This window comes from Prionailurus bengalensis, chromosome B4, assembly GCF_016509475.1.
Source record: "Prionailurus bengalensis isolate Pbe53 chromosome B4, Fcat_Pben_1.1_paternal_pri, whole genome shotgun sequence".
NCBI lineage: Eukaryota > Metazoa > Chordata > Mammalia > Carnivora > Felidae > Prionailurus > Prionailurus bengalensis.
Genome location: NC_057358.1, coordinates 42349513 through 42372445, shown reverse-complemented (window position 1 = coordinate 42372445; position 22933 = coordinate 42349513). Strand labels below are relative to the sequence as shown.

General features: G+C 39.9%; 1 protein-coding gene across 1 annotated transcript; it reads left to right on the top strand.

Annotated features, from left to right (window-relative positions):
* The first annotated feature begins 9131 nt into the window (after positions 1–9131).
* Positions 9132–17690, top strand: CLEC4D (C-type lectin domain family 4 member D). Its single transcript, XM_043563134.1, has 6 exons — positions 9132–9367; positions 11305–11394; positions 14330–14434; positions 15586–15737; positions 17021–17136; positions 17418–17690. The coding sequence occupies exons 1-6, from the start codon at positions 9343–9345 to the stop codon at positions 17566–17568; spliced, it is 639 nt and encodes a 212-aa protein (XP_043419069.1). The 5' UTR covers positions 9132–9342; the 3' UTR covers positions 17569–17690.
* The last annotated feature ends 5243 nt before the right edge of the window (positions 17691–22933 follow it).

The following is a 22933-nucleotide window of genomic DNA, read 5'->3' as shown; positions in this document are numbered from 1 at the left end:
GGCTCTTGCTCTGATAGCCAGAAAATCATTGCTGACACCAATGTCAAGTTTTATCCCTATGTTTTTTTTTCTAGGAGTTTTATATTTTCAGGTCTTTTTAAAGTCTTTAATCCACTGGGGCACCTGAGTGGCTTAGTCAGTTAAGTGTCTGACTTCGGCTCAGGTCACGATCTCAGTTATTTTTTATTTATTTATTTTTTTATTAATTTTTTTTTAACGTTTATTTATGTTTGAGACAGAGAGAGACAGAGCATGAACGGGGGAGGGTCAGAAAGAGAGGGAGGCACAGAATCGGAAGCAGGCTCCAGGCTCTGAGCCATCAGCCCAGAGCCCAACGCAGGGCTCGAACTCGCGGACCGCGAGATTGTGACCTGAGCTGAAGTCGGACACTTAACCGACTGCACCACCCAGGTGCCCCATGATCTCGCTTCTTGAGTTCGAGCCCCACGTCGGGCTCTGTGCTGACAGCTCGGAGCCGGGAGCCTGCTTCGGATTCTGTGTCTCCCTCTCTCTCTGCCCCTCCCCTGCTTGTTCTCTGTCTCTCTTTCTTGAAAGTAACTAAATGTTAAATTTTTTTTTTAAGTCTCTAATCCATTTTGATTTCATTTTTATTAGTGGTGTAAGTTAAGGGTAAGAACCACATTCTCCCACATGTGGTTATATTTTCCCAACACCATTTTGAAAGGACTATTCCGTCTCTGTTGACTATTCTTGGCTCCCTTGTGAAACATTTGTTGACCATATATGCAAGAGTTCTGGGCTTCCAATTCTGCTCCATTGATATGTGTGTCTATTTTTATCCCAATACCACTATTTTCATTACTATAACTTTGTAGTATAATTTGAAATCAGGGAGCGTGTTGCTCTGGCTTTGTTCTTTTTTTCGCAGGATTGCTTTGGCTCTTTAGGGCCTTTTGTAGTGTCATACGAATTTTATTATTGTTTTTTCTATTTTTGTAGAAAATGTCACTGGAATTTTGACAGGGATTGCATTGAATCTATAGATGGCTTTCAGTAGACTAGACATTTTAACAATATCAATCATCTGGATCCGTGAATACAAAGTATCTTTCCATTTGTTTGTGTCCTTAATTTTTTTCATCAACGTCTTGTAGTTTTCAGTGTATGGGCATTTTACTTCCTTGATTAGATTTATTCCTAAGTGTTTCAGTGGTTCTGATGCTATTGTGAATGGAATTGTTTTCTTTGTTCCTTTTTCAGATGTTTTATTGGTAGTGTATAGAAATAAAATGATTTTCAGGGCGCCTGGGTGGCGCAGTCGGTTAAGCGTCCAACTTCAGCCAGGTCACGATCTCGCGGTCCGGGAGTTTGAGCCCCGTGTCAGGCTCTGGGCTGATGGCTCAGAGCCTGGAGCCTGTTTCCGATTCTGTGTCTCCCTCTCTCTCTGCCCCTCCCCCGTTCATGCACTGTCTCTCTCTGTCCCAAAAATAAATAAACGTTGAAAAAAAAAAAAGGCTCTGGGCTGATGGCTCAGAGCCTGGAGCCTGTTTCTGATTCTGTGTCTCCCTCTCTCTCTGCCCCTCCCCCGTTCATGCACTGTCTCTCTCTGTCCCAAAAATAAATAAACGTTGAAAAAAAAAAAAAGAAATAAAATGATTTTCTGTATGATAATTGTGTATGCTGCAACTTTATTGAATTTGTTGGTTAGTTCTAGAAGTTTCTTGATGGAATTCTTAGGATATTTTGTATGTAGGATCATATATACAAACAAAAGCAGTTTTACTCCTTTTATCCCTTACATCCCAGGGATAATTCCCATTTAATCAGGGTGAATGATCTTTTTAATGTTCTGCTGAATTTGGTTTGCCATATTTTGTTGAGCCTTTTTGTATCTATATGCATTAGGGATAATGATCCGTAATTTTCTTCTCTTATAGTATCCTCATCTGGCTGTAGTATCAGAATACTGCTATCATAATATAAGTTTGGTAGTATTTCCTCCTTTTCAATTTTTTGGAAAAGTTTCAAGATTGCCATTAACTCTTTATTTAAAAAAAAATTTTTTTTTTAACGTTTATTTATTTTTGAGACAGAGAGAGACAGAGCATGAACGGGGGAGGGGCAGAGAGAGAGGGAGACACAGAATCTGAAACAGGCTCCAGGCTCTGAGCTGTCAGCACAGAGCCCGACGCGGGGCTCAAACTCACGGACCGCGAGATGGTGACCTGAGCCGAAGTCGGCCACTTAACCGACTGAGCCACCCAGGCGCCCCGCCATTAACTCTTTAAATATTTGGAAGAATTCACCAGTGAAGCCATTTGGTCCTTGGCTTTTCTTTGTTGACAAGTTTCTCATTACTGTTTCAATCTCTTTACTGACCTTGGTCTGTTTAGATTTTCGATTTCTTCATGTTTCTAGGAATGTATTTCTTCCAGGTTATCCACTTTGTTGGTGTATAATTGTTCATAGTAGTCTCTCATGATCCTTTGTATTTCTGTGGTATCAGCTATAATATCTCCTCTTTAATTTCTTGTTTCATTTATTTGAGTACTCTCTCTCCATGTCTGTGTTACTCTAAAAGTTTGTCAACTTTTAAAAAAAATTTTTTTAAATGTTTATTTATTTTTGAGAGACAGACTGTGAGTGGGAGAGGGGCAGAGAGAGAGGGAGACACAGAATCTGAAGCAGGCTCCAGGCTCCAAGCTCTCAGCACAGAACCGGATATGGGGCTTGAACTCACGAACTGTGAGATCATGACCTGAGCTAAAGTCAGATGTTTAACCGACGGAGCCACCCAGGAGCCCTGTCAACTTTTTTAATCTTTTAAAAAATCAGCTCTTAGTTTCGATGATCTTTTGTATTTTCGGTCAGTCTTTATTTCATGTATTTATCTGGTCTTTGTTAATTCCTTTCTTCTGCTAATTTGGGTTCAGTTTGTTCTTTTTCTAGCTCCTTGAGGTATAAAGTGAGGTGTTTGAGCTATTTCTTGTTTCTTGAGGTAGAGGCTTCAATCACTATAAACTTCCTTCTTAGAACTGCTTTTGCAGTCTCCCATAGGTTTTTTTTAAAAAAAAAATTTTTTTTTTTCAACGTTTATTTATTTTTGGGACAGAGAGAGACAGAGCATGAACGGGGGAGGGGCAGAGAGAGAGGGAGACACAGAATCGGAAACAGGCTCCAGGCTCTGAGCCATCAGCCCAGAGCCTGACGTGGGGCTCGAACTCACAGACCGCGAGATCGTGACCTGGCTGAAGTCGGACGCTTAACCGACTGCGCCACCCAGGCGCCCCTCCCATAGGTTTTGATGTGTTGTGCTTTCATTTTCATTTATTTAAAAATGTTTTTTGATTTCCCTTTTGATTTCTGTGTTGACCCATTCAGGACCATGCTGTTTAATCTCCACATATTTATGTTTTTTTTCCAGTTTTCCTCTTGTTACTGGTTTCTAGTTTCATTGTGATTGGAAAAGATACTTGGTGTGATTTCAGTCTTAAATTTGCTTAGCTTGTTTTGTGACTGTCATGTGATCTATCCTGGAAAATATTCCATTTGCACTTGAGAAGAATGTGTATTCTACTGTTATTGGATGGGATATTCTGGAGACGTCTGTTGGGTTCATTTGGTCTAAAGTTTGTTTCAGGTCCATTGTTTCCTTAATTGATTTTCTGTCTCAATGATCTATTTGCTGTTGGAAGTGAGGTATTGAGATCCCTTACTATTTTGTATTGTTTCCTATTTCTCTCTTTAGGTTTGTTTAGATTTTTTTGAAACATGGATGCTCTAATGTTATGTGCATATATGTTTGTTTTATCTTCTTGATGTATTGACCCTTTATCGTCATATAATAACTGTCTTTGTCTCTTGTTACCATTTTTGGCTTAAAGTTTATTTTGTCTTCTGTTAGGAAAGATTTTTGTTTTTGCTTGCATGGAGTGTCTTTGCCATCCTTCACTTTGAATCTCTGTATATCTTTTGAGCAGAGGGGAGTCTCTTGTAGTCAGCATATAGTTGGGTCTTGGGTTTTGTTGTTGTTTTTTAAACCATCCAGTCATTCTATGCCTTTGATTGGAGAATTCGATCCATTAATATTAAAGTCATTATTGATAGGCAAGAACTTGCTAATTATGTTTGATAAATTGTTCTCTGGCTGTTTGGTCATTCCATTTTATTTTATTTTTTTCTTCCTTTCTTACTGTCCTCCTTCGCAAATCAATGATTTTCTGTAGTGGTACGCTTTGTTTCCTCTCTGTGTATCTTAGCGTATTTATTTTAGAGTTTTACTTTATGGTTCCCATAAGGTTTACATAAAACATCTTGTGGAGGTAACAGTCTATTTTATGCTGATAACAATTTAACTCTGCTTGCATGCCAACTCCATCTTTTACTCTCCCCCTTTTTATATTTTTGATGTCCCATTTACATTTTTTTTTAAATTTTTTTTTCAACGTTTTTATTTATTTTTGGGACAGAGAGAGACAGAGCATGAACGGGGGAGGGGTAGAGAGAGAGGGAGACACAGAATCGGAAACAGGCTCCATCCAGGCTCTGAGCCATCAGCCCAGAGCCCGACGCGGGGCTCGAACCCACGGACCGCGAGATCGTGACCTGGCTGAAGTCAGACCCTTAACCGACTGCGCCACCCAGGCGCCCCCCATTTACATTTTTATTGTGTCACCATCCATTAACAAGTTAAGTTATAGCTATTTTTTTTAATGTTTATTTATTTTTGAGACAGAGAGAGAGAGACAGAGCGTGAGCAGGGGAGGGGCAGAGAGAGAGGGAGACACAGAATCGGAAGCAGGCTCCAGGCTCCGAGCTGTCAGCCCAGAGCCCCGCATGGGGCTCCAACTCACAAGCCTTGAGATCGTGACCTGAGCCGAAGTCGGACGCTTAACCGACTCAGCCACCCGGGTGCCCTTGGAGTTTTGTCTTGTTCTTCATTTTCCTTGGCTCTGCATTGGTTTCTGGTGGTCTTTTCTACCAGTCTTGGAGGAGTGGTATCATGTAGGAGATGAACTTTATTGGTTAGCCTAACCCTGGCTCTTGATTGTCCCTCAAGCCTTTGTGATTGTCCCAGTTGTCTTTTTTGTTCTTAGTGGGTCCCAGTCATTGAGAGTGTACCAAGACCTGTCAGTGTCTCAAAAGGGAGGATCTCACTCAGCGCCTAGATCCAAGTCAGTTGGAAGCTGGACCCTAAGCAGTAGCTTTGAAAGTATGCAAGTAGTTTTCTTTCATGGAAAGACTGGAAGCTAGTTGTTTCTCTTCACTGTCTCTGTGCTGAGCCCTGGGGGGATAGCCATGCAAGTCCTCAAGAGTCCCTTAAGAACTGTTTCTTTGCAGGGTCCCTGGGCGGCTCATTTCGTTGGGCATCTGACTTCAACTTAGGTCATGATCTCTTGGTTTGTGAGTTTGAGCCCTGCATTGGGCTCTCTACTGTCAGCACCAAGCCTGCTTTGGATCCTCTGTCTCTCGCTCTCTGCCCCTCCCCTCTTCTCTCTCTCTCTCTCTCTCTCTCTCTCACTCTCTCTCTGTCTCTTAAAAATACATCAATATAAAAAAATAAGAAATTAAAAAAAAACCTGTTTCTTTGCTACAGTCTTGTGAGTCCCCTCGATACAAACCCCATTCGCTTTCAGAGATAAGTATTTTGGGGGCTTATCCCTCACGTAACAGTCTTAAAAGCTGGGGCGGTAGATATTGGGTCCAAACTCTTTGCTCCTTAGAGAGAGACTGAGAGTTGTGAGTTCCCTCCTGATTGTGTGTTGCTATGCCAGCGGGGGGGTTTATGGTGAGCGTGTGTCTCAGCTTTCCTACCCATTTTGGTTTTTTCTCACTTGCCTGATGTGCAGGGGTCACTCATCTTTCTGGATTTCTTTCAGAGGGATGTATTCCACAGGTAGCTATAGATTTGGTGTTTCCATAGAGGAAGTTTCAGGAACCACCCGTGCCACCATTTTGGATGGGAACCCGATAATGATGTTCATGCCATTTACTTGTGACATCAGTTTTAGTCTCTACTTTTCATATGTTTTTTTTTTTTTTTGCAACCAGGTGTCTCCCCCAGAAATACTGTGCCTCTACTATCTTTCTGGCTAGCGTTATATAACTCACTGGCTTCATCTGTTAATGTTATTCCAAAACCATGTGGTCCTTATCTTTTCAATCAGTAAGCCCATGTTGGAGTTTTACCTTCTAGGATATAAGTGAGTCAATGCTGTGAGTTCTTTCGCTTAGTTTTATCTGACTAATTCATAGTTTTGCAGCACACTATGAACCCTCTATCTACTCAGCTACTTTGTACTGATGAACGCTTGCTTTCCCTTTTTACCTGGCTATTAAATATAACAACAGGTGCACACTGGTCCATCCTGTTGTTGGTAAAGAGTTGACTTTTTTTTCCAGGATTACTTGTCTTACCATTTCTGGTATCTATTATTTAGTCTTACAAACAAAGCAAGGAGATACCTGTGCTTAGAAATGTATACATTCTTAAAGGAAGAAACAAACATATATATCAATGTACACATCATAATAAAATCTTTGTCTACCAAAATCAATTAAAAATCAACAAAGCTGTGGAGAAAAACAGTTAAAAATAAACAAGGCGATCATATTTATTCATATTTTGTATTACAAATGTAAAAGATTTCCTTTTGGGTCATTGTGAATTCATAAACTTTTTTTTTTTTAATTTTTTTTTCAACGTTTATTTATTTTTGGGACAGAGAGAGACAGAGCATGAACGGGGGAGGGGCAGAGAGAGAGGGAGACACAGAATCGGAAACAGGCTCCAGGCTCCGAGCCATCAGCCCAGAGCCCGACGCGGGGCTCGAACTCACGGACCGCGAGATCGTGACCTGGCTGAAGTCGGACGCTTAACCGACTGCGCCACCCAGGCGCCCCTAAATTCATAAACTTTTATACATTCAGGTAGTTCTAATTAACCATCATAATAAAAATATATTTATATAGAAATTGTTTAAACTTGTCCTTAGAGTCCTTGCAAGTAAACTGCTTTATCTTTTTTAAAAAATTATTTTAATTTAATTTTGTTTTAGAGAGTGTGAGAGAGCACAAGTGGGGGAGAGGGCTAATAGGAGAGAGAGAAAGAGAGAGAGAGAGAGAGAGAGAGAGAGAGAGAGAGAGAATCCCAAGCAGGCTCCATGCTGAGCATGGGTCCCAACATGGGGCTTGATCCCATGACCCTGGGATCATGACCTGAGCTGATACCAAGAGTTGGACACCCAACTGACTGAGCCACCCAGGTGTCCCAAATTCTTTACCTTTTAATAGAGTTTTTCTGTGATAAAGATTGTGTCTTTCCCACAGGAGTTCACACTTCCTCTTTCTTTGCCATAACAACCGTGCTTTGTCTTATGCAGGAAAATCTTGGAGATTAATCGAGCTCTATTGCCTCTCACCCAACTCCAAAGCAAAGGTTAATACAGCATTTGCTCATTTTCATATTGTCTTTTCATGATCTTAACTATATGGTGGACACAGCTTTTCATTTGGCTCAGGAAACTTTCTAAAACAGACTATCTCTCATGTGTTTGAAATCATGTTTGTTTTCTGGAAGCACAGAATATGCCAGGTGCACTTTATTTTTTCCTGCCCTAGGTGGGATTTATATATCTTCTAAGACTCCTAGGTCCTTTAAAACATTTTTCAAATGTTTTTTTTATTTTTGAGAGAGAGAGACAGAGTGTGAGTGGGGCAGGGGCAGAGAGAGAGGGAGACACAGAATCTGAAGCAGGTTCCAGGCTCTGAGTTGTCAGCACAGAGACCGACAGGGGGCTCTAACTCACAAACAGGGAGATCACGACCTGAGCCGAAATCAGACACTTAACCCACTGAGCTACCCAGGTGCCCCACTAGACTCCTAGATAATTTTGATGAAGAACACATATTGGGACGCCTGGGTGGCTCAGTTGGTTAAGCGTCCAACTCCTGATCTCAGCTCAGGTCATGATCTCATGGTTCATGGGTTTGAGCCCCATGTTGGGCTCTGCACTGACAGCACAGAGTATGCTTGGGATTCTCTCTCTCCCTCTCTCTCTGCCCCTACCCTGATCACACACATGTGTCCTCTCTCTCTCTCTCTCTCAAAATAAATAAACAAACTTTTAAAAAAAGAACACATATTACTTTAGACAAATATCTAGTTTCTAGGGTTGCTCGTGAGAATTTGTGGGTAGGTAATGTTGTTGCTCTGGGAATACTTTTGGTTATGACAGTGTTGAAAAATGTGTTGTCAAATTTATAATTTTACTTCCTTCACTCCCAACTTAACATAGCAAAGTAGTCTTTCATTCAAGATCACTAAATATATATGTATATGTATATGTGTATGTGTATGTGTATGTGTATGTATATGTACATGTACATATACTTAAAGTAATATTGTAGCTTAAGGAAGAATGCAGGTGGATGGCCATATTTTGGAAGCTAGAATTTAAGAAAGATCTCTAAGTTGCTAGATACTTCTTTTTGTGATCTCAGGCTGCTGTAACAAAATACCATAGGTTGGTGGCTTAAACGACAGACATTTATTTTAGACAGTTCTAGAGGCTGGAACATTTGAGATCGTGATGCTGCAGCATGGGTGGGAGGGGACCTAAACATTCAGTCCATGACAGTACTGTAAATGAAGCCAGGGACCCTGATAGTGTCTCTGTCCCAGAATGTTACATTTCCTTTTCCTTTGCCTTAACAAGCTTATTTTCTGTCATCTAGGAAGATTTGGGGAATTAATCAACAGCTCCACCATTCCTTCCTCAACTTCAAAACAGAAGTTCCTGTGTCTTTACATACAGCACACATGCACTGTGTACATGAGAAGCTTTAACTCATTGCACACATTGTCTTTTGCCATCCTGTACACAACTAACTGAGCTCAGAGAGCGTCTTAGGGGAGAATCTACCTCAAACATGTAACTGCCTTTGAAAAAGAAAAAAGATGAGGGAATGTTTATTAAATTTTTATAAGACATAATAATGATTCTTTTTGGGGCATTACTAAATATTTTGTGTGAATGAATAAAAACAAATTGAGTAATTTCACGTGACACGCTGATAGTGATCTCAACATACTTCTGGAAATTTCTACTGACTGTTTTTGGGTGTTGCTTTCCCAATTTCCTTTTGTCTTTGCTCTGTGTCCCAGAGTGAATCAAAGGAAGCCCGTCTTTGAAAAGACTTCTTTTGACTTATTTTTTATACAGGGAGCTTTCTGATCTTATTTGGAATAAGTAAGATTAATGTTCACTCTCAAGTATTTCTGAGGGTATACTCCCTTACTCACAGGACTACACCCTTGTGGAAAAATACAAGAGGTTTCTGGTTCTCCCAACCACTGGACAACAAGAGAGTTAATACACAATGAGCCAAGAACCTCAAAATAAACGTGAGTACATTCTCTCCTTTCAATTTGAAAGAGACAAATGTGATTATGACTAAGATTTTTTTTTAAGTTTATTTATTTTGAGAGAAAGATAGAGAGCAAGTGAGGGAGGGGCAGAGAAGGGGGAGAGAGAGAGAATCCCAAGCAGGCTCTAACAGCACAGAGCCCAACGAGGGACTCAAACTCATAAACCATGAGATCGTGACCTGAGCTGAGATCAGGAATCGGACATTTAACCCACTGAGGCACCCAGGCGCCCCATAATTAGGACTAGGATTTAAAAATACAAATTAACAAAGTTATAGTTATGAAGATTGAAGATGAGGAGGAGGAGGACATTAAAGGAAATGACAATGACTTTGGTGAAGAGGAAGGTCATAGATAGATTCGATTATGTTGGGAAGGGAAGCTTCTTTATGAAATGCAAACTGGGCCAAAAGAGGAGGTGAAGTATACAAAAGAAAAATAAGATGGGAAGAAAGAGAGCAATTCGGGAAGATTCTTCTAAAGGCAAGAGGAAGAAGGAAGATCTACAAAACACGATGACCAAGGCTCACAGTTTACCTGGGGGCTCTGCCGTTAATCCCCGTTTATGCTGCACTTAAGTGTCACAATGTATTTGCTTTACAAGAATATTGAGTAATATTTTTGAGAAAGAACAAATGCAGAAATACATAATTTAAAAATTAATGTTTTGCTTCACCTCATCAACCCAAGCATGGCAAACTTCAATGGGAGCACAGAGTATACTGATCTTGAAATTTTTTATGTAACAACACATCTTCAAGACTATTTCCGTTGATACTTACTGATGTATATGATTATTTTAATCACTGTGCAGAATTCCATCATAGAGACTCACCATAATTTAGAATCTGCACTCATACACAAGCAAGTGTTGGTTGCTGGTTCTGGTACTGCAATGAATATCCTTTCCTATAAATAAGTTCAGTTATTTTCATACGACAGATCTCTAGGATTGAAATTGTTGCGGCAAATGTAATGCACTTAAAAACTGATAAAGGCAGGGGCGCCTGGGTGGCGCAGTCGGTTAAGCGTCCGACTTCAGCCAGGTCATGATCTCGCGGTCCGTGAGTTCGAGCCCCGCGTCAGGCTCTGGGCTGATGGCTCGGAGCCTGGAGCCTGTTTCCGATTCTGTGTCTCCCTCTCTCTCTGCCTCTCCCCCGTTCATGCTCTGTCTCTCTCTGTCCCAAAAATAAATAAAAACGTTGAAAAAAAATTTAAAAAAAAAAAACCAAAAAACTGATAAAGGCTGCTAACTTGGTCTGTCTGAAGGCTTTCTAATTTATATTTCGTCAGTTGCATTTATTTCCTCACCAAGAGAGTTAATTTTCCCCCCAACCCTACCAACACTGCATTTTTTTTGTTTTCCTCTAAAACTCTCATTTGTGAAAAAGTATATCATTATATTTTAGTTTACATTTCTTTGAACATCCTTTTTTTGTTTAATGGCCATCTATAATTTCAGAAAATTAAGTTTTCAGCAAATATCCGGATCCGGTTTTTGCTTAGTTTTTGAATTGACTTTTGAAATTCTCTACACAGCGTAGACAATAATATTGTGACAACATTTTCTTTCATATGGTGCTTGTGTCTTACCATTATTCGTGTTATATAGATGTTTAAACTTTTATGGACATAATTGACATTATCAATTTTTTATTATTTGGGGGTTTTGTGTCTTGCTTATAAAAAGCCCTTCCTATTCAAAAAAAATGTTTATATTTTTATGCATGTATGTGTGTATCAGTAAGCTCTAAAACTGACTTATTCAGGAGGAAATCTTTAAGCTCTCTGCTAGATCTAAAATATTTTGGATGACCTCATGGTTAGCTTGCTCCTCAGTAGAGTATTTTCCTTAGTTCTTAGTTCTTGTGGCTGAGAAGACAATCTGTTTATCTTTCTTTTTGTCCCTGCAGAAGAAGACCAGCCTTCCCACCTGATCCCTTGGGCCATTGCTATTTTTTTCATCTCACTCCTCAGTGCTTGTTTTATTGCAAATTGTTTGGGTAAGTTATTACCAAAAGTGGAACTCTTTGTGAATTATTTTCTCAACTAAACTTCATAAAGTTGCTCTAAGCCTTTTGTTATCTTGATTTTCCTCCAACATTTCGATTCACAATGTTTTTCAAGGTCTTGAACTTAAAATCCAGAGCTCTGTACTTAACCTTCTATTCTTGATGGTGCTGTCTTGTGTAAGGGAACAAAATATGGAAGTTAGAGTCCCCTTTCTAAAAAAAAATTTTTTTTTTCAACGTTTATTTATTTTTGGGACAGAGAGAGACAGAGCATGAACGGGGGAGGGGCAGAGAGAGAGGGAGACACAGAATCGGAAACAGGCTCCAGGCTCTGAGCCATCAGCCCAGAGCCCGACGCGGGGCTCGAACTTCCGGACCGCGAGATCGTGACCTGGCTGAAGTCGGACGCTTAACCGACTGCGCCACTCAGGCGCCCCAAGAGTCCCCTTTCTATACATATGAAGGGTGGTGACTATAGTAAATCATACCCCATTTTTACTGAGATTACTAAGGGCTGCATGTTATCAGTAAAGAGTAACCAGCAAAAACCCAACTTTCTGATGGACTGTAGTCTGGCTTTTTTTTTTTTTTTTTGATGTTTATTTATTCACGAGAGAGAGAGGGCATGAACAAGGGAGGGGCAGAGAGTTTGAGACGCAGAATCCAAAGCAGGCTCCAGGCTCCGAGCTGTCAGCACGGAGCCCAACGTGGGGCTCGAACTCATGAACCATGAGATCATGACCTGAGCTGAAGTCTGGCGCTTAACCGACTGAGCCACCCAGGTGCCTCTTTGAAACGAAGAACAATGAAAGATTTGTTCTTTCTAATAGCAAGATCGTGTGTAAAGTTATTATAATTACACTAATATAGCATAGGTGCAAGTATGGATGAATAGACCAGAGGAAAGATAAAGAGAGCTTAGTTACAGATCCTGCCTATATGAATCTCTATATAAAACAGAAGGGGATATTGCCGTTATAGGGAAAGGACAGATTTGTTCAGTTAATGTGCTAGAGGACCATTGATCATCCTTATTCAAAAAATTAAATCAGTATCCTGTTTTATACCTGTACAAAACCAACGCAAGGTGGATTATTGGCCAAAATGTGAAAAGCAAATCGATAATCCTTTTTAGAAGATACATGGAGAATATGTTCATATCCTCAAGGCCGGGAATAATTTCTTTTTTTTTTTTAATTTTTCTTAACGTTTATTTATTTTTGAGACAGAGAGAGACAGAGCATGAACGGGGGAGGGCAGAGAGAGAGGGAGACACAGAATCGGAAGCAGGCTGCAGGCTCTGAGCTGTCAGCACAGAGCCCGACCCAGGGCTCGAACTCACAGACTGTGAGATCATGAGCCGAGCTGAAGTCGGACGCTCGCTCAACCGACTGAGCCACCCAGGCACCCCAAGGCCGGGAGTAATTTCTTAAACAAGTCACAAAGTGTGCTAGCCAGTGAAGAAACTGTTGACCAATTAGACTATATTAAAGTAAAAATTACTCTACAACAAAAACACCAAGAAATAAAACAGCCATTGGAGACGGTGTTTTTAATATATAAAAAAAAATGGATAAAAACATTTAGTGGACAGTATATATAAACAATCCTTTCAACCCAATAGGAAAAAATACTGACAATACAGCAGAAAAATAGGCAAAATTTCGAATAGCCGTTATAGAAAAGAAAGCCTGACATGTCTAATGAACGCATAAAAAAGGTCAAGTTTTGGAGGAAATGCAAATTCAACTCACAGTGAGGTACCTTTGCAAATATACCAGGATGGCAACAATGGAAAGGTCTGGCACTATTGACTATTGATGGTGTGGAGGGACTGGACCTCCAATGAATTGCTGCTAGTGGGAGCGTAGAACAGTACAACCACTTTGGAAAAGTTTGCCACTATCATAGTTGGCAATATGCATATCTTGTTACTAGCAATTCCGCTCCTAGGCGTATAGCATCCTACAGAAAGACATGCTTATGTGCTCTAGGATGCATGGTCAAAAACTCTCCAAGAGGTACGTACAGTTCACAGGAGCCAACAGGGGAAGCGATGCAAATATTTACCAGAAGACGAATATCTAAATACATTTTAGTGCATTAAGACAACAGATCACTTTATAGCAGTCAACATTAATCGATTATAGTTGCGGGTAGCAATATGGACAAATTTCAGAAGTTAACACTGAGCGAATGGCCGAAGGAAAAGAAGGCATATTTTAGGATTTGATTTAAAGCTCAAAAGCAGGCAAATCTAATCTGTATGGTTTAGGGATATGTCATTAAGGGGTACGATTGTGAGACAAAGCACAAGGCGATTACTTTAAAAGTGGCATAGTTACCTTTAAGAGACTGAAAGTGGGTTGTATGTGGGATGTGACTCATAAATCTTAGCAGGACCATCCCTGTGTTTACTAAAAATCTCCGCCCTAACACAGACTGTGAGAAAAAACAGAGGCTTGCAGGACTACTGCCATAAAGCACAGAATGGATAATATGCTAATAAAAAAATAATTTTTGGGGCGCCTGGGTGGCTCAGTCGGTTAAGCATCCGACTTCGGCTCAGGTCACGATCTCACGGTCCGTGAGTTCGAGCCCCGAGTCGGGCTCTGTGCCGACAGCTCAGAGCCCGGAGCCTGCTTCGGATTCTGTGTCTCCCTCTCTCTCTGCCCCTCCCCCGTTCATGCTCTGTCTCTCTCTGTCTCAAAAATAGATAAACATTAAAAAAAAAATTAAAAAAAACCTTTTTTTTGCAACTCCTTTCAACCAGTTCACCCAGAGCTGGAACAAAGGACTGCGTAGTAAGAAAAGGGATAGTTACCTTAACTCTTACGGGAAGAGAAAGGTCAGAGTGACCAGCCCCATTTCCCTACTTCAGGAGTTTTACAGGAAAAGAAAACTAACTTGTTTTCCTCCTTGACAGTGACTCATTACAGCTTTCTACACTGCAGGAGACGCATGGGAATGTTCAAGTTACCAGAGTATTACAAGAAGATAACATGCACCAAAGAGGAATCAAAACTGAAAGGTACAGATAGCAAAGGGCATAGGAGAATTTCTGTCTTCCATTTCTATTCAGGTTCATAATCTGATTTAAATTTTTTTAAATGTTTATTTTATAAATAAAGGGGAGGGGCGCCTGGGTGGCTCAGTCGGTTGAGCGGCCGACTTTGGCTCAGGTCACGATCTTGCGGTCCGTGGGTTCGAGCCCCGTGTCGGGCTCTGTGCTGACAGCTCAGAGCCTGGAGCCTGCTTCAGATTCTGTGTCTCCCTCTCTCTCTGCCCCTCCCCCATTCTTGCTCTGTCTCTCTCTGTCTCAAAAATAAATAAACATTAAAAAAATTTTATAAATAAAGGGGAGAAGGGGGGAGGAGCAGACAGAGACAGAGACACAGAATCTGAAGCAGGCTCCAGGCTCTGAGCTGTCAGCACAGAGCCCGATGTGGGGCTTGAACTCACAAGTGGTGAGATCATGACCTGAGCCGAAGTCAGACGCTCATCCGACTGAGCCACCCCGGCGCCCCTCATAATCGGATTTAAAGGAATCAGTAGTAAACCAGGAGAGATTAAAAAACATGAGCATCTGGTGCAAGAATGAACATCAATAAATAGAAACAGATTTCTCACGACTGTAGTCAGTTGAGTAACTGAAGAATATAAGAATACATTTAGGGTCCATTTTTGGCATCCAAAACATAACATTAACTTAATTCCATTTTCTTTTGATTCAGACATATCTTAAGGACTGTTTCCTTCTAGAATATACAGCTTTGCTGAAGGGACTTTATCTCTTTTATCATTCTAGAATTTGTAAAATCTCATCTGGGAAAATGGGGAAATGCTTGACAGTTCTAGTAGGTTCTCTGCTCCCTTTACATATAATTTCCTACAAAAGGCTTTATTCTAGAAGATACATGTAGGGACATGGAAAAATGATGATGTCTTCTAAGAGAATATCTTCTAATTTTCTCACAGTCACGATGTGATTCAGACAGTTTTGTTTAGAGAATATTTAGAATGTAGTTTTCAGGATTTTTTTTTAAAAGGGGAATAGGATGATTTTGGTAATCATGGTATTATTTCCCAAAATGTGAACTGCATGGTTAGCAGAAAAGTTATGCAATCTGTTACAGATGATAGGCTCCTTGTAAGTAATTTTCATGTCAATTTCCTCACGAGGAAGCACCTGGAATTGCTGTCCTACTGGTTGGAGATCCTTCCAGGACAGTTGCTACTTACCTCTGAATGACAACAAGACATGGGCAAAGAGCGAGAGGAACTGCACGGACATGGGGGCTCATCTGGTCACCATCACCTCAGAAGCTGAGCAGGTATGTTGGGAGGCTCACATCAGCCTCTCTGCTGGTTTGAATCTCTTGGCATAGACAGGAATTTCTTTGCTCTGTCTCTGTGCCTTTGCTTTATCTGTTTCCTCTTTCTTCCTTATTTTTCTTCATCTGGCCAACTTCTGTTCTCTCCAGGTTTGATTCATGTATTATTTCCTCCAGAAAGTGACCCTGACCATCTTCCCTACTCCATCCTCCCTGTTCCCGTTTGGAGATACTTCCGTGGTACTTTGTGTATTGCGTGATCATGGCTCTTGCTTCGCTAGTGTTAACTGGGAGGTCACCTGTTCACTGCCCCATCTCTTCCAGTGACTCTGACTTTGTAGAGGGCTGGGGCCATGCTTTCCTCACCTCTGCATCTCCAAAGTCTTGTGCAGTGCTAGGCGCACTGGATAGGACCTGATACATGTTTGGTGAGTAAGTGAATACGTGAATGGTTAATCATGACTGAGTAAGTGAATACGTGAATGGTTAATCATGACTGAGATAGCTTCTCAGGATAAAGCATAGGAAAAATAATTCAGCTGTCTGGTTGTAATTCTAAATAAGAAACAATTCTTAAGTTTTATTCAGTTTTTTTTTTTTAAAACCAATTTATTTCGTCATATAATATACTTCCAGAGATGTACCGTAACTCCTAATCTACTCTTTTCTTTGTGAAGGGGGTTTCCTGGAGAATTCTGTTCCAATGGTTTTGCAATCTACAGGTTCATTGACTCTTTGAATGAAATGGAACTTAATTTAATATGCAAGCCATTGAAGAGACAATTTTATTTTTTTATTTTTATTTTTTCAATATATGAAATTTATTGTCAAATTGGTTTCCATACAACACCCAGTGCTCATCCCAAAAGGTGCCCTCCTCAATACCCATCACCCACCCTCCCCTCCCTCCCACCCTCCATCAACCCTCAGTTTGTTCTCAGTTTTTAAGAGGAAGAGATGATTTTAAAAACAAAAGTTAAAGAAAAATCCGATCCTACTAAGCATTGTGCTAAGTGATTTGCAAGTATGATCTCACTTACTCTTCACAGTAATTCTTTGAAGTCATCCACTTTTGGAGATGAGAAATCTTGAGTTTGGAGGGGTATAAGCACTTATGACATTACACGATATATGGCAGAGGCAGGATTGAAAGATCTGTCCGATGACAGTGCTTCTGTGCTTAGCTAGCAGTAATCCATCTGACCTTTCCCCACGTTTCCTAACATAACAGCTACTAAATGACAAATGCAAATATACTTACAAAAGTTTACCTTTTTATGCAGAACTTTATTGTTCAATTTTTGGATAGACGGTTTTCATATTTCCTGGGACTTACAGATGAGGACCATGAAGGCCAGTGGTCCTGGGTGGACAAGACACCATTTGACCCACATATTGTGTAAGTATATTGACTGGGGTGAAAACTTTCTAGGCAAAGACAAGAAGATAGCAAGGAGAATTCATTTGCCCCGAGGCATACCGATATAGAAATGCCTGCTCAGAGAGGACCGTTATGTATTGAGCAACTTCTCTACTAATAAATGACTATATTTCTATTAGAGAGTGCAGCTCTAAATTTTTCACCGGGGGGCGTTTTCTCTACATGTCTCCTGATCTACACACACACACCCCCACACAAATACAAATATAAAGATATACATATATATTTTTTCATTTTAGATTCTGGCATGAGGGTGAACCCAACAACTATAAACAGAGTGAAAATTGTGTTATCCTTGTTAATGTCCAAGACAAATGGGCCTGGAATGACTTTCCTTGTAACTTTGAGAGAAGAAGAATTTGCAAGTTACCTGGAACAACGTTCAACTAGAAACCTCCAAAGGAGTCCTTATGATGGCAACAGAAAAGGGGAACCAATTAGACCAGGGCAGAATGTACCTGCACCATTGGAGCAGAGAAAACATGCTGAGAAAATAGAACATTTTTCAGTTACGATGGCCTTACTTTTCTTTTATTCATTCAAGACAATGTGCTTTTGTGTGGTTTGGTGGCCAGAATCATCTTTTCTGTGAGAATCCATTTTCATGAACTTTGCTTGCTTGATAGTGTATCGAAGTATTTCCTTTTCGATTGGTGTGCATTGATTATATGTCAAACAGAATGGCTCAAATGAGGTGATCTCTTGGTCATTGTTCTCCTCTGCTCAAATTCTTAGCTCTTAAAATTCAAAGGCAGGGTATTCCAACTGATAGAGGCATGCCACTTTTTTTTAAATATGACAAACCCTTTGAAGTTTTTAAACAACATTCTTATTGTTCAATGTCTCGTTCCCAGACTTTTTAATAGTATCAGTCATTAGATTGACATTCCATGAGCAAAATATTTTCTGAACAGGAGTGTAGGAGTTCTGAATCATAGTATTGCCAAGATGGAAAAAAAAAGAAAGTCTATCTACCTTTAAAAACATTTTCTTCTTACTCTACCTTAAATGTCTTCCCAAAGCAGGGAGTCCCAAGCTGACTTAGTTTCTTTTCAAGCGGATAAATCCCTCATAGGCCACCTTAACCAAACTGCCTTCAACTCTGTAGCTGAGGAAACTGAACCCACGGGAAGGCAAAGAGCTCACCTGGAACATTGCTAGTTCATGAAGAGAAACAGGACTGTGGCCCAGAACTACTTTTCATGAGCGGCAAACTGTGTTGCCTTCGGTATTACAGGAAAGTTACTGGGGTGACTTGGCCTCTTGACTAATGGATGAAAGTTCTAGCATTGTATTCGTGTTTCTACATTTTTAATTTGAGTCAGGAAAAAAAAATTCATATTTTCAGCCCATTTATGTTAGCATGTCTTTTTAGAGCTATAAAGCTAGAGTTCAAACTAGAAGGGAAGTCCTTGTCTTAACAACATGACATGACACTTTTATGATATCACTAGTGTTAACTGTGGAGCAGTGCTATCCAAAATATGGTGGTCTTTCTTAAAATTCTCAATTTGCTGATGTTTCCTGAATCGAAGCTAAACAATTCCAAGCAGTGGCTTTTTTTTGAAGTTGATTTTATTTTGAGAGAGAGAGAGAGAGAAAGAGTGAGCATGAGCAGGGGAGGGGCAGAAAGGGAGGGAGAGAGAGAGAGAGAGAGAGAGAGAATCCCAACTGGGGTCTGTTCTCTCGGCACAGAGCCCTATATGGGGCTCCATCTCACAAACGCGAGATCGTGACCTGAGCCAAAGTCAAGAGTCAGATGCTCAACCACTCAACTGATTTGGCCATCCAGGCCAAGCAACGGCTTTTTAACCTGACTGCCTTAAAGCTATTTTTGAAAACAGCATTTATTTTGTAAATTACTTAGTGATTTTCTGTGTTAGGAAGATTAGTGTTTGATTGATTGTGTGTGTGTGTGTGTGTGTGTGTGTATGTGTGTCTGCATTTAAAGCTGATACTTTTAACTGAAGGAGTGCTAATGATTTTAATTGTTCGCCATTCACATAGCACAAAATCTACAAAACTTGTGGAAATAATTTTATGTATATGCTAAAAGGCTTTGTGTAGTTAACATCATCCATTTTCTCTACCGTATATAGGTAGAGATTCAGTTGCCAATAAAATGTGATCTCTATGTGATTTTATACATCTGTGTCGGCATCTATATCCTTAATCTCTTTTCTCGCAGTCTGATCGTTTTCCATTACCTCCGTGGTGACCACCACAGACCATCGTTCTTACCCGGATTATTGCAATGGCCTTCTGACTGGTCTCCCTATTTCCACCCTCGGGCCCTTTCAATCTATTCCTAACTCTCATGACACTTGTATTCCTCATAATTTCTTTAAGACACCTGATAGTAATTTCATAAAAATAAATGCAAATTTTTTAGGGCATTGTGGTAGTCTTAGAAATTTGACACAGTTAAAAAATTTAAATATTGGTTTTGTGTTTGCTGTATATGTGTGTGTGTGTGTGTGTGTGTGTGTTTGCCACACACACACACACACACACACACATCTCAAACAGTAAAAATGTAAATAAAAGTATCAGTTAAATCTTCCACCCCGAACTTCAGTCCCTTAAATGCCTCTTCAGAGTAGATATGATTATGTTTCTTATATGTATTTCCATATATGTTTATATGTGTTATATAAATATATATACATACATAACCTACTGTTTTTATACTAATAGCAACATTATCTACATTGCCTTAAACATCTTACAATTTTTTCCCCACAAATCTAAGGGGTTTTTGTTTGTTTGTCTGTTTTCATCATGACAAGTGTATTCTTTGATCCCCATCACCTATTTCCTCCTTTTCCCCACCCACCACCCATCTGGTAACCAGCAGTTCGTTCTCTATAGTTAAAGAGTCTGTTTCTTGGTTTGTCTCTCTTTTTTTCCTTTGTTCCTTTGTTTTGTTTCTTAAATTCCACCTATGAGTGAGATCGTGTGGTATTCGTCTTTCTCTGTCTTATTTCACTTGGCATTATACTCTGTAGCTCCATCCATGTTGCAAATGGCAAGATTTCATTGTTTTTTTTATGATGGAATAATATTCTGTTGTGTATACATGGCTTCTTTAAGCTTCTGTAATTTGGCTATTGTAGATAATGCTGCTATATACAATGGGTGCATTTATTCCTTTGAATTAGTATTTTTCCACCCTTGGAGTAAATACCTCATAGTGCAATTACTGGATCATAGGGTAGTTCTATTTTTAACTTTTTGAGGAACCTCCATATTTCTTCCACAGCGGCTGTACCAGTTTCCATTTCCCCTAATGAATACAGGAGCGTTCCTTTTTCTCCACATCCTCCCCAACACTTGTTTCTTGTGTTTTTTTATTTTAGCCATTCTCACAGGTATGAGGTGGTATCTCATTGTGGTTTTGATTTGCATTTCCCTGATGCTCAGTGATGTTGAGCATCTTTTCATGTGTCTGTTAGCCATCTGGATGCCTTTGGAGAAATGTTTGTTCACGTCTTCTGCCCACTTTTATTTTATTTTCAATGTTTATTTATTTTGAGAGAGAGAGAGCAACATGAATAGAGTAGGGGCAGAGATAGAGGGAGACACAGAATCTGAAGCAGGCTTCAGGCTCCGAGCTGTCAGCACAGAGCCTGATGCAGGGCTCAATCCCACAAACCATGAGATCATGACCTGAGCCGAAGTCAGACGCTTATCCGACTGAGCCACCCAAGCGCCCATTCTTCCCATTTTTAAATTGATTATTTGGTTTTGGGGGGAAAATATCTTGCATTTTTTACTTAAAAATATATTTTGGAAAATGATTTATACCTTGCCCCATATAAGTAAATAGTGTTTCATTATATTGGTATATCATAATCTGAGATAACTTTTGAGTGACAAAATATTTCCTTTATATAATAAAAATCAACAAAACTACATATTGTCACATATATCTAAGAGGAAAGAACACTTTAAGGAAAACTAATATAGATAAACCTTGGTGTGCGAGCATAATTCATTCCAGAAACATGCTTGTAATCCAAAGCACTTGTATATCAAAGTGAATTTCCCCATAAGAAATCATGGAAACTCAGATGATTCATCCCACAACCCCAAAATATTCATATAAAAATGATTACAATACTGTAACATAATACAAAGTAACAAAGAAAATATAAAATATAAAGAAAAATAAAGAAATTAACCTGCCCTTACCTTTGAAAACCTTCGTGGCTGGTGTGAGGGAGACAAGAGAAGGAGAGTTATTGTGTAGGGTGACTTTCACTATCATTAATGGAATCACTGCTATCTATTGGCTCCATGAAATCTTCTGCATCGGGGCCATTGTATATGCTCACACGGATGTTGACTTCGGTACAGTATTGATAAATTCTTTTTTTTTTTTTTAATTTTATTAAAAAAATTTTTTTTTTCAACGTTTATTTATTTTTGGGACAGAGAGAGACAGAGCATGAACGGGCGAGGGGCAGAGAGAGAGGGAGACACAGAATCGGAAACAGGCTCCAGGCTCTGAGCCATCAGCCCAGAGCCCGACGCGGGGCTCGAACTCCCGGACCGCGAGATCGTGACCTGGCTGAAGTCGGACGCTTAACCGACTGCGCCACCCAGGCGCCCCCAGTATTGATAAACTCTTGTCACATGCTGTATTTAATGTAACTGGCAGTAAGGCAGCAGAGGAAAGGGTCTATATTGGCAGACAGCCTGACCTAGAATGAAGCAAAGCATTCCTAAGCTTACTCTTGTATAGAAAAGGAGAGGACTATCCATAGGTGCTTTGAAGTGACAAAAAATACACTAGTGCCTATTGTGGGCATCTTCCAACATTCTGAAAAATCACTGATTTTTCTGCCAAACACCACAGTCTGAGACTGAGCATCTGAACATGGGAGATGATCACCCACAATCCCACAGAGAGAGAGAGAGAGAGAGAAGAACCATTGGCTCAGTTGTGATCATATGACATTCGGTGTCACATACTATTTGTGTTGCAAGACATTGCTCTTTTATCAAGTTAATATTTATTAGAAATGTTTGCTCGTCTTGCGGAACACTTGCAGAACAAGTTACTCGCAATCCAAGGTTTTACTTCATATTATATTCACTTACCCAGTTGAATTTTCCCATCTAATGATTACACATTAATTTCAGTGTATGAATTTTGAGGGTCTCTGTGTGGTGCCGTGTGCAAGAAGTGTGGTTATTCAAGGTACCAAGATATTTAAATATTCTTGAATAACCATATCAGCATTGATTAAAATATTATGCACGTAGTGGATAGGCTTGAGATAGAAAGTTGTCAAGCTGAATGTTCTCTTAGAACAACTTAGCTATTGGACCCTGGCCCTAGCTGAGCAATAGCCACAAATCCAAGTGAGATTCAGTTATCCAGTGGAGCCATTTGCAACAGCGTGGATGGAACTAGAGAGTATTATGCTAAGGGAAATAAGTCAGTCAAAGACAAATATATGATTTCACTCATATGTGACATTTAAGAAACAAAACAGATGACCATAGGGGAAGGGAAGCAAAAATAACAGAAAAACAGAGGAGTCAAACCGTAAGAGACTCTTAAATACAGAGAACAAACTGAGGGTTGCTGGCGGGGTATTGGGGGTGGATGGGCTAAGTGGGTGATGGGCATTAAGGAGGACACTTGTTGGGATGAGGATTGGATATTATATGTAACTGATGAATCATTAAATTCTATTCTTGAAATCATTATTACACTGTATGGTAACTAACTTGGATTTAAATT

Excerpts from the sequence above, each read along its gene's own strand:
- CLEC4D (XM_043563134.1), top strand. The coding sequence starts at position 9,343 with ATGAGCCAAGAACCTCAAAATAAAC. Across the intron at positions 9,368-11,304 it reads CCAAGAACCTCAAAATAAAC|AAGAAGACCAGCCTTCCCAC; the intron begins GTGAGTACATTC and ends TTGTCCCTGCAG. Across the intron at positions 11,395-14,329 it reads TTTTATTGCAAATTGTTTGG|TGACTCATTACAGCTTTCTA; the intron begins GTAAGTTATTAC and ends CCTCCTTGACAG.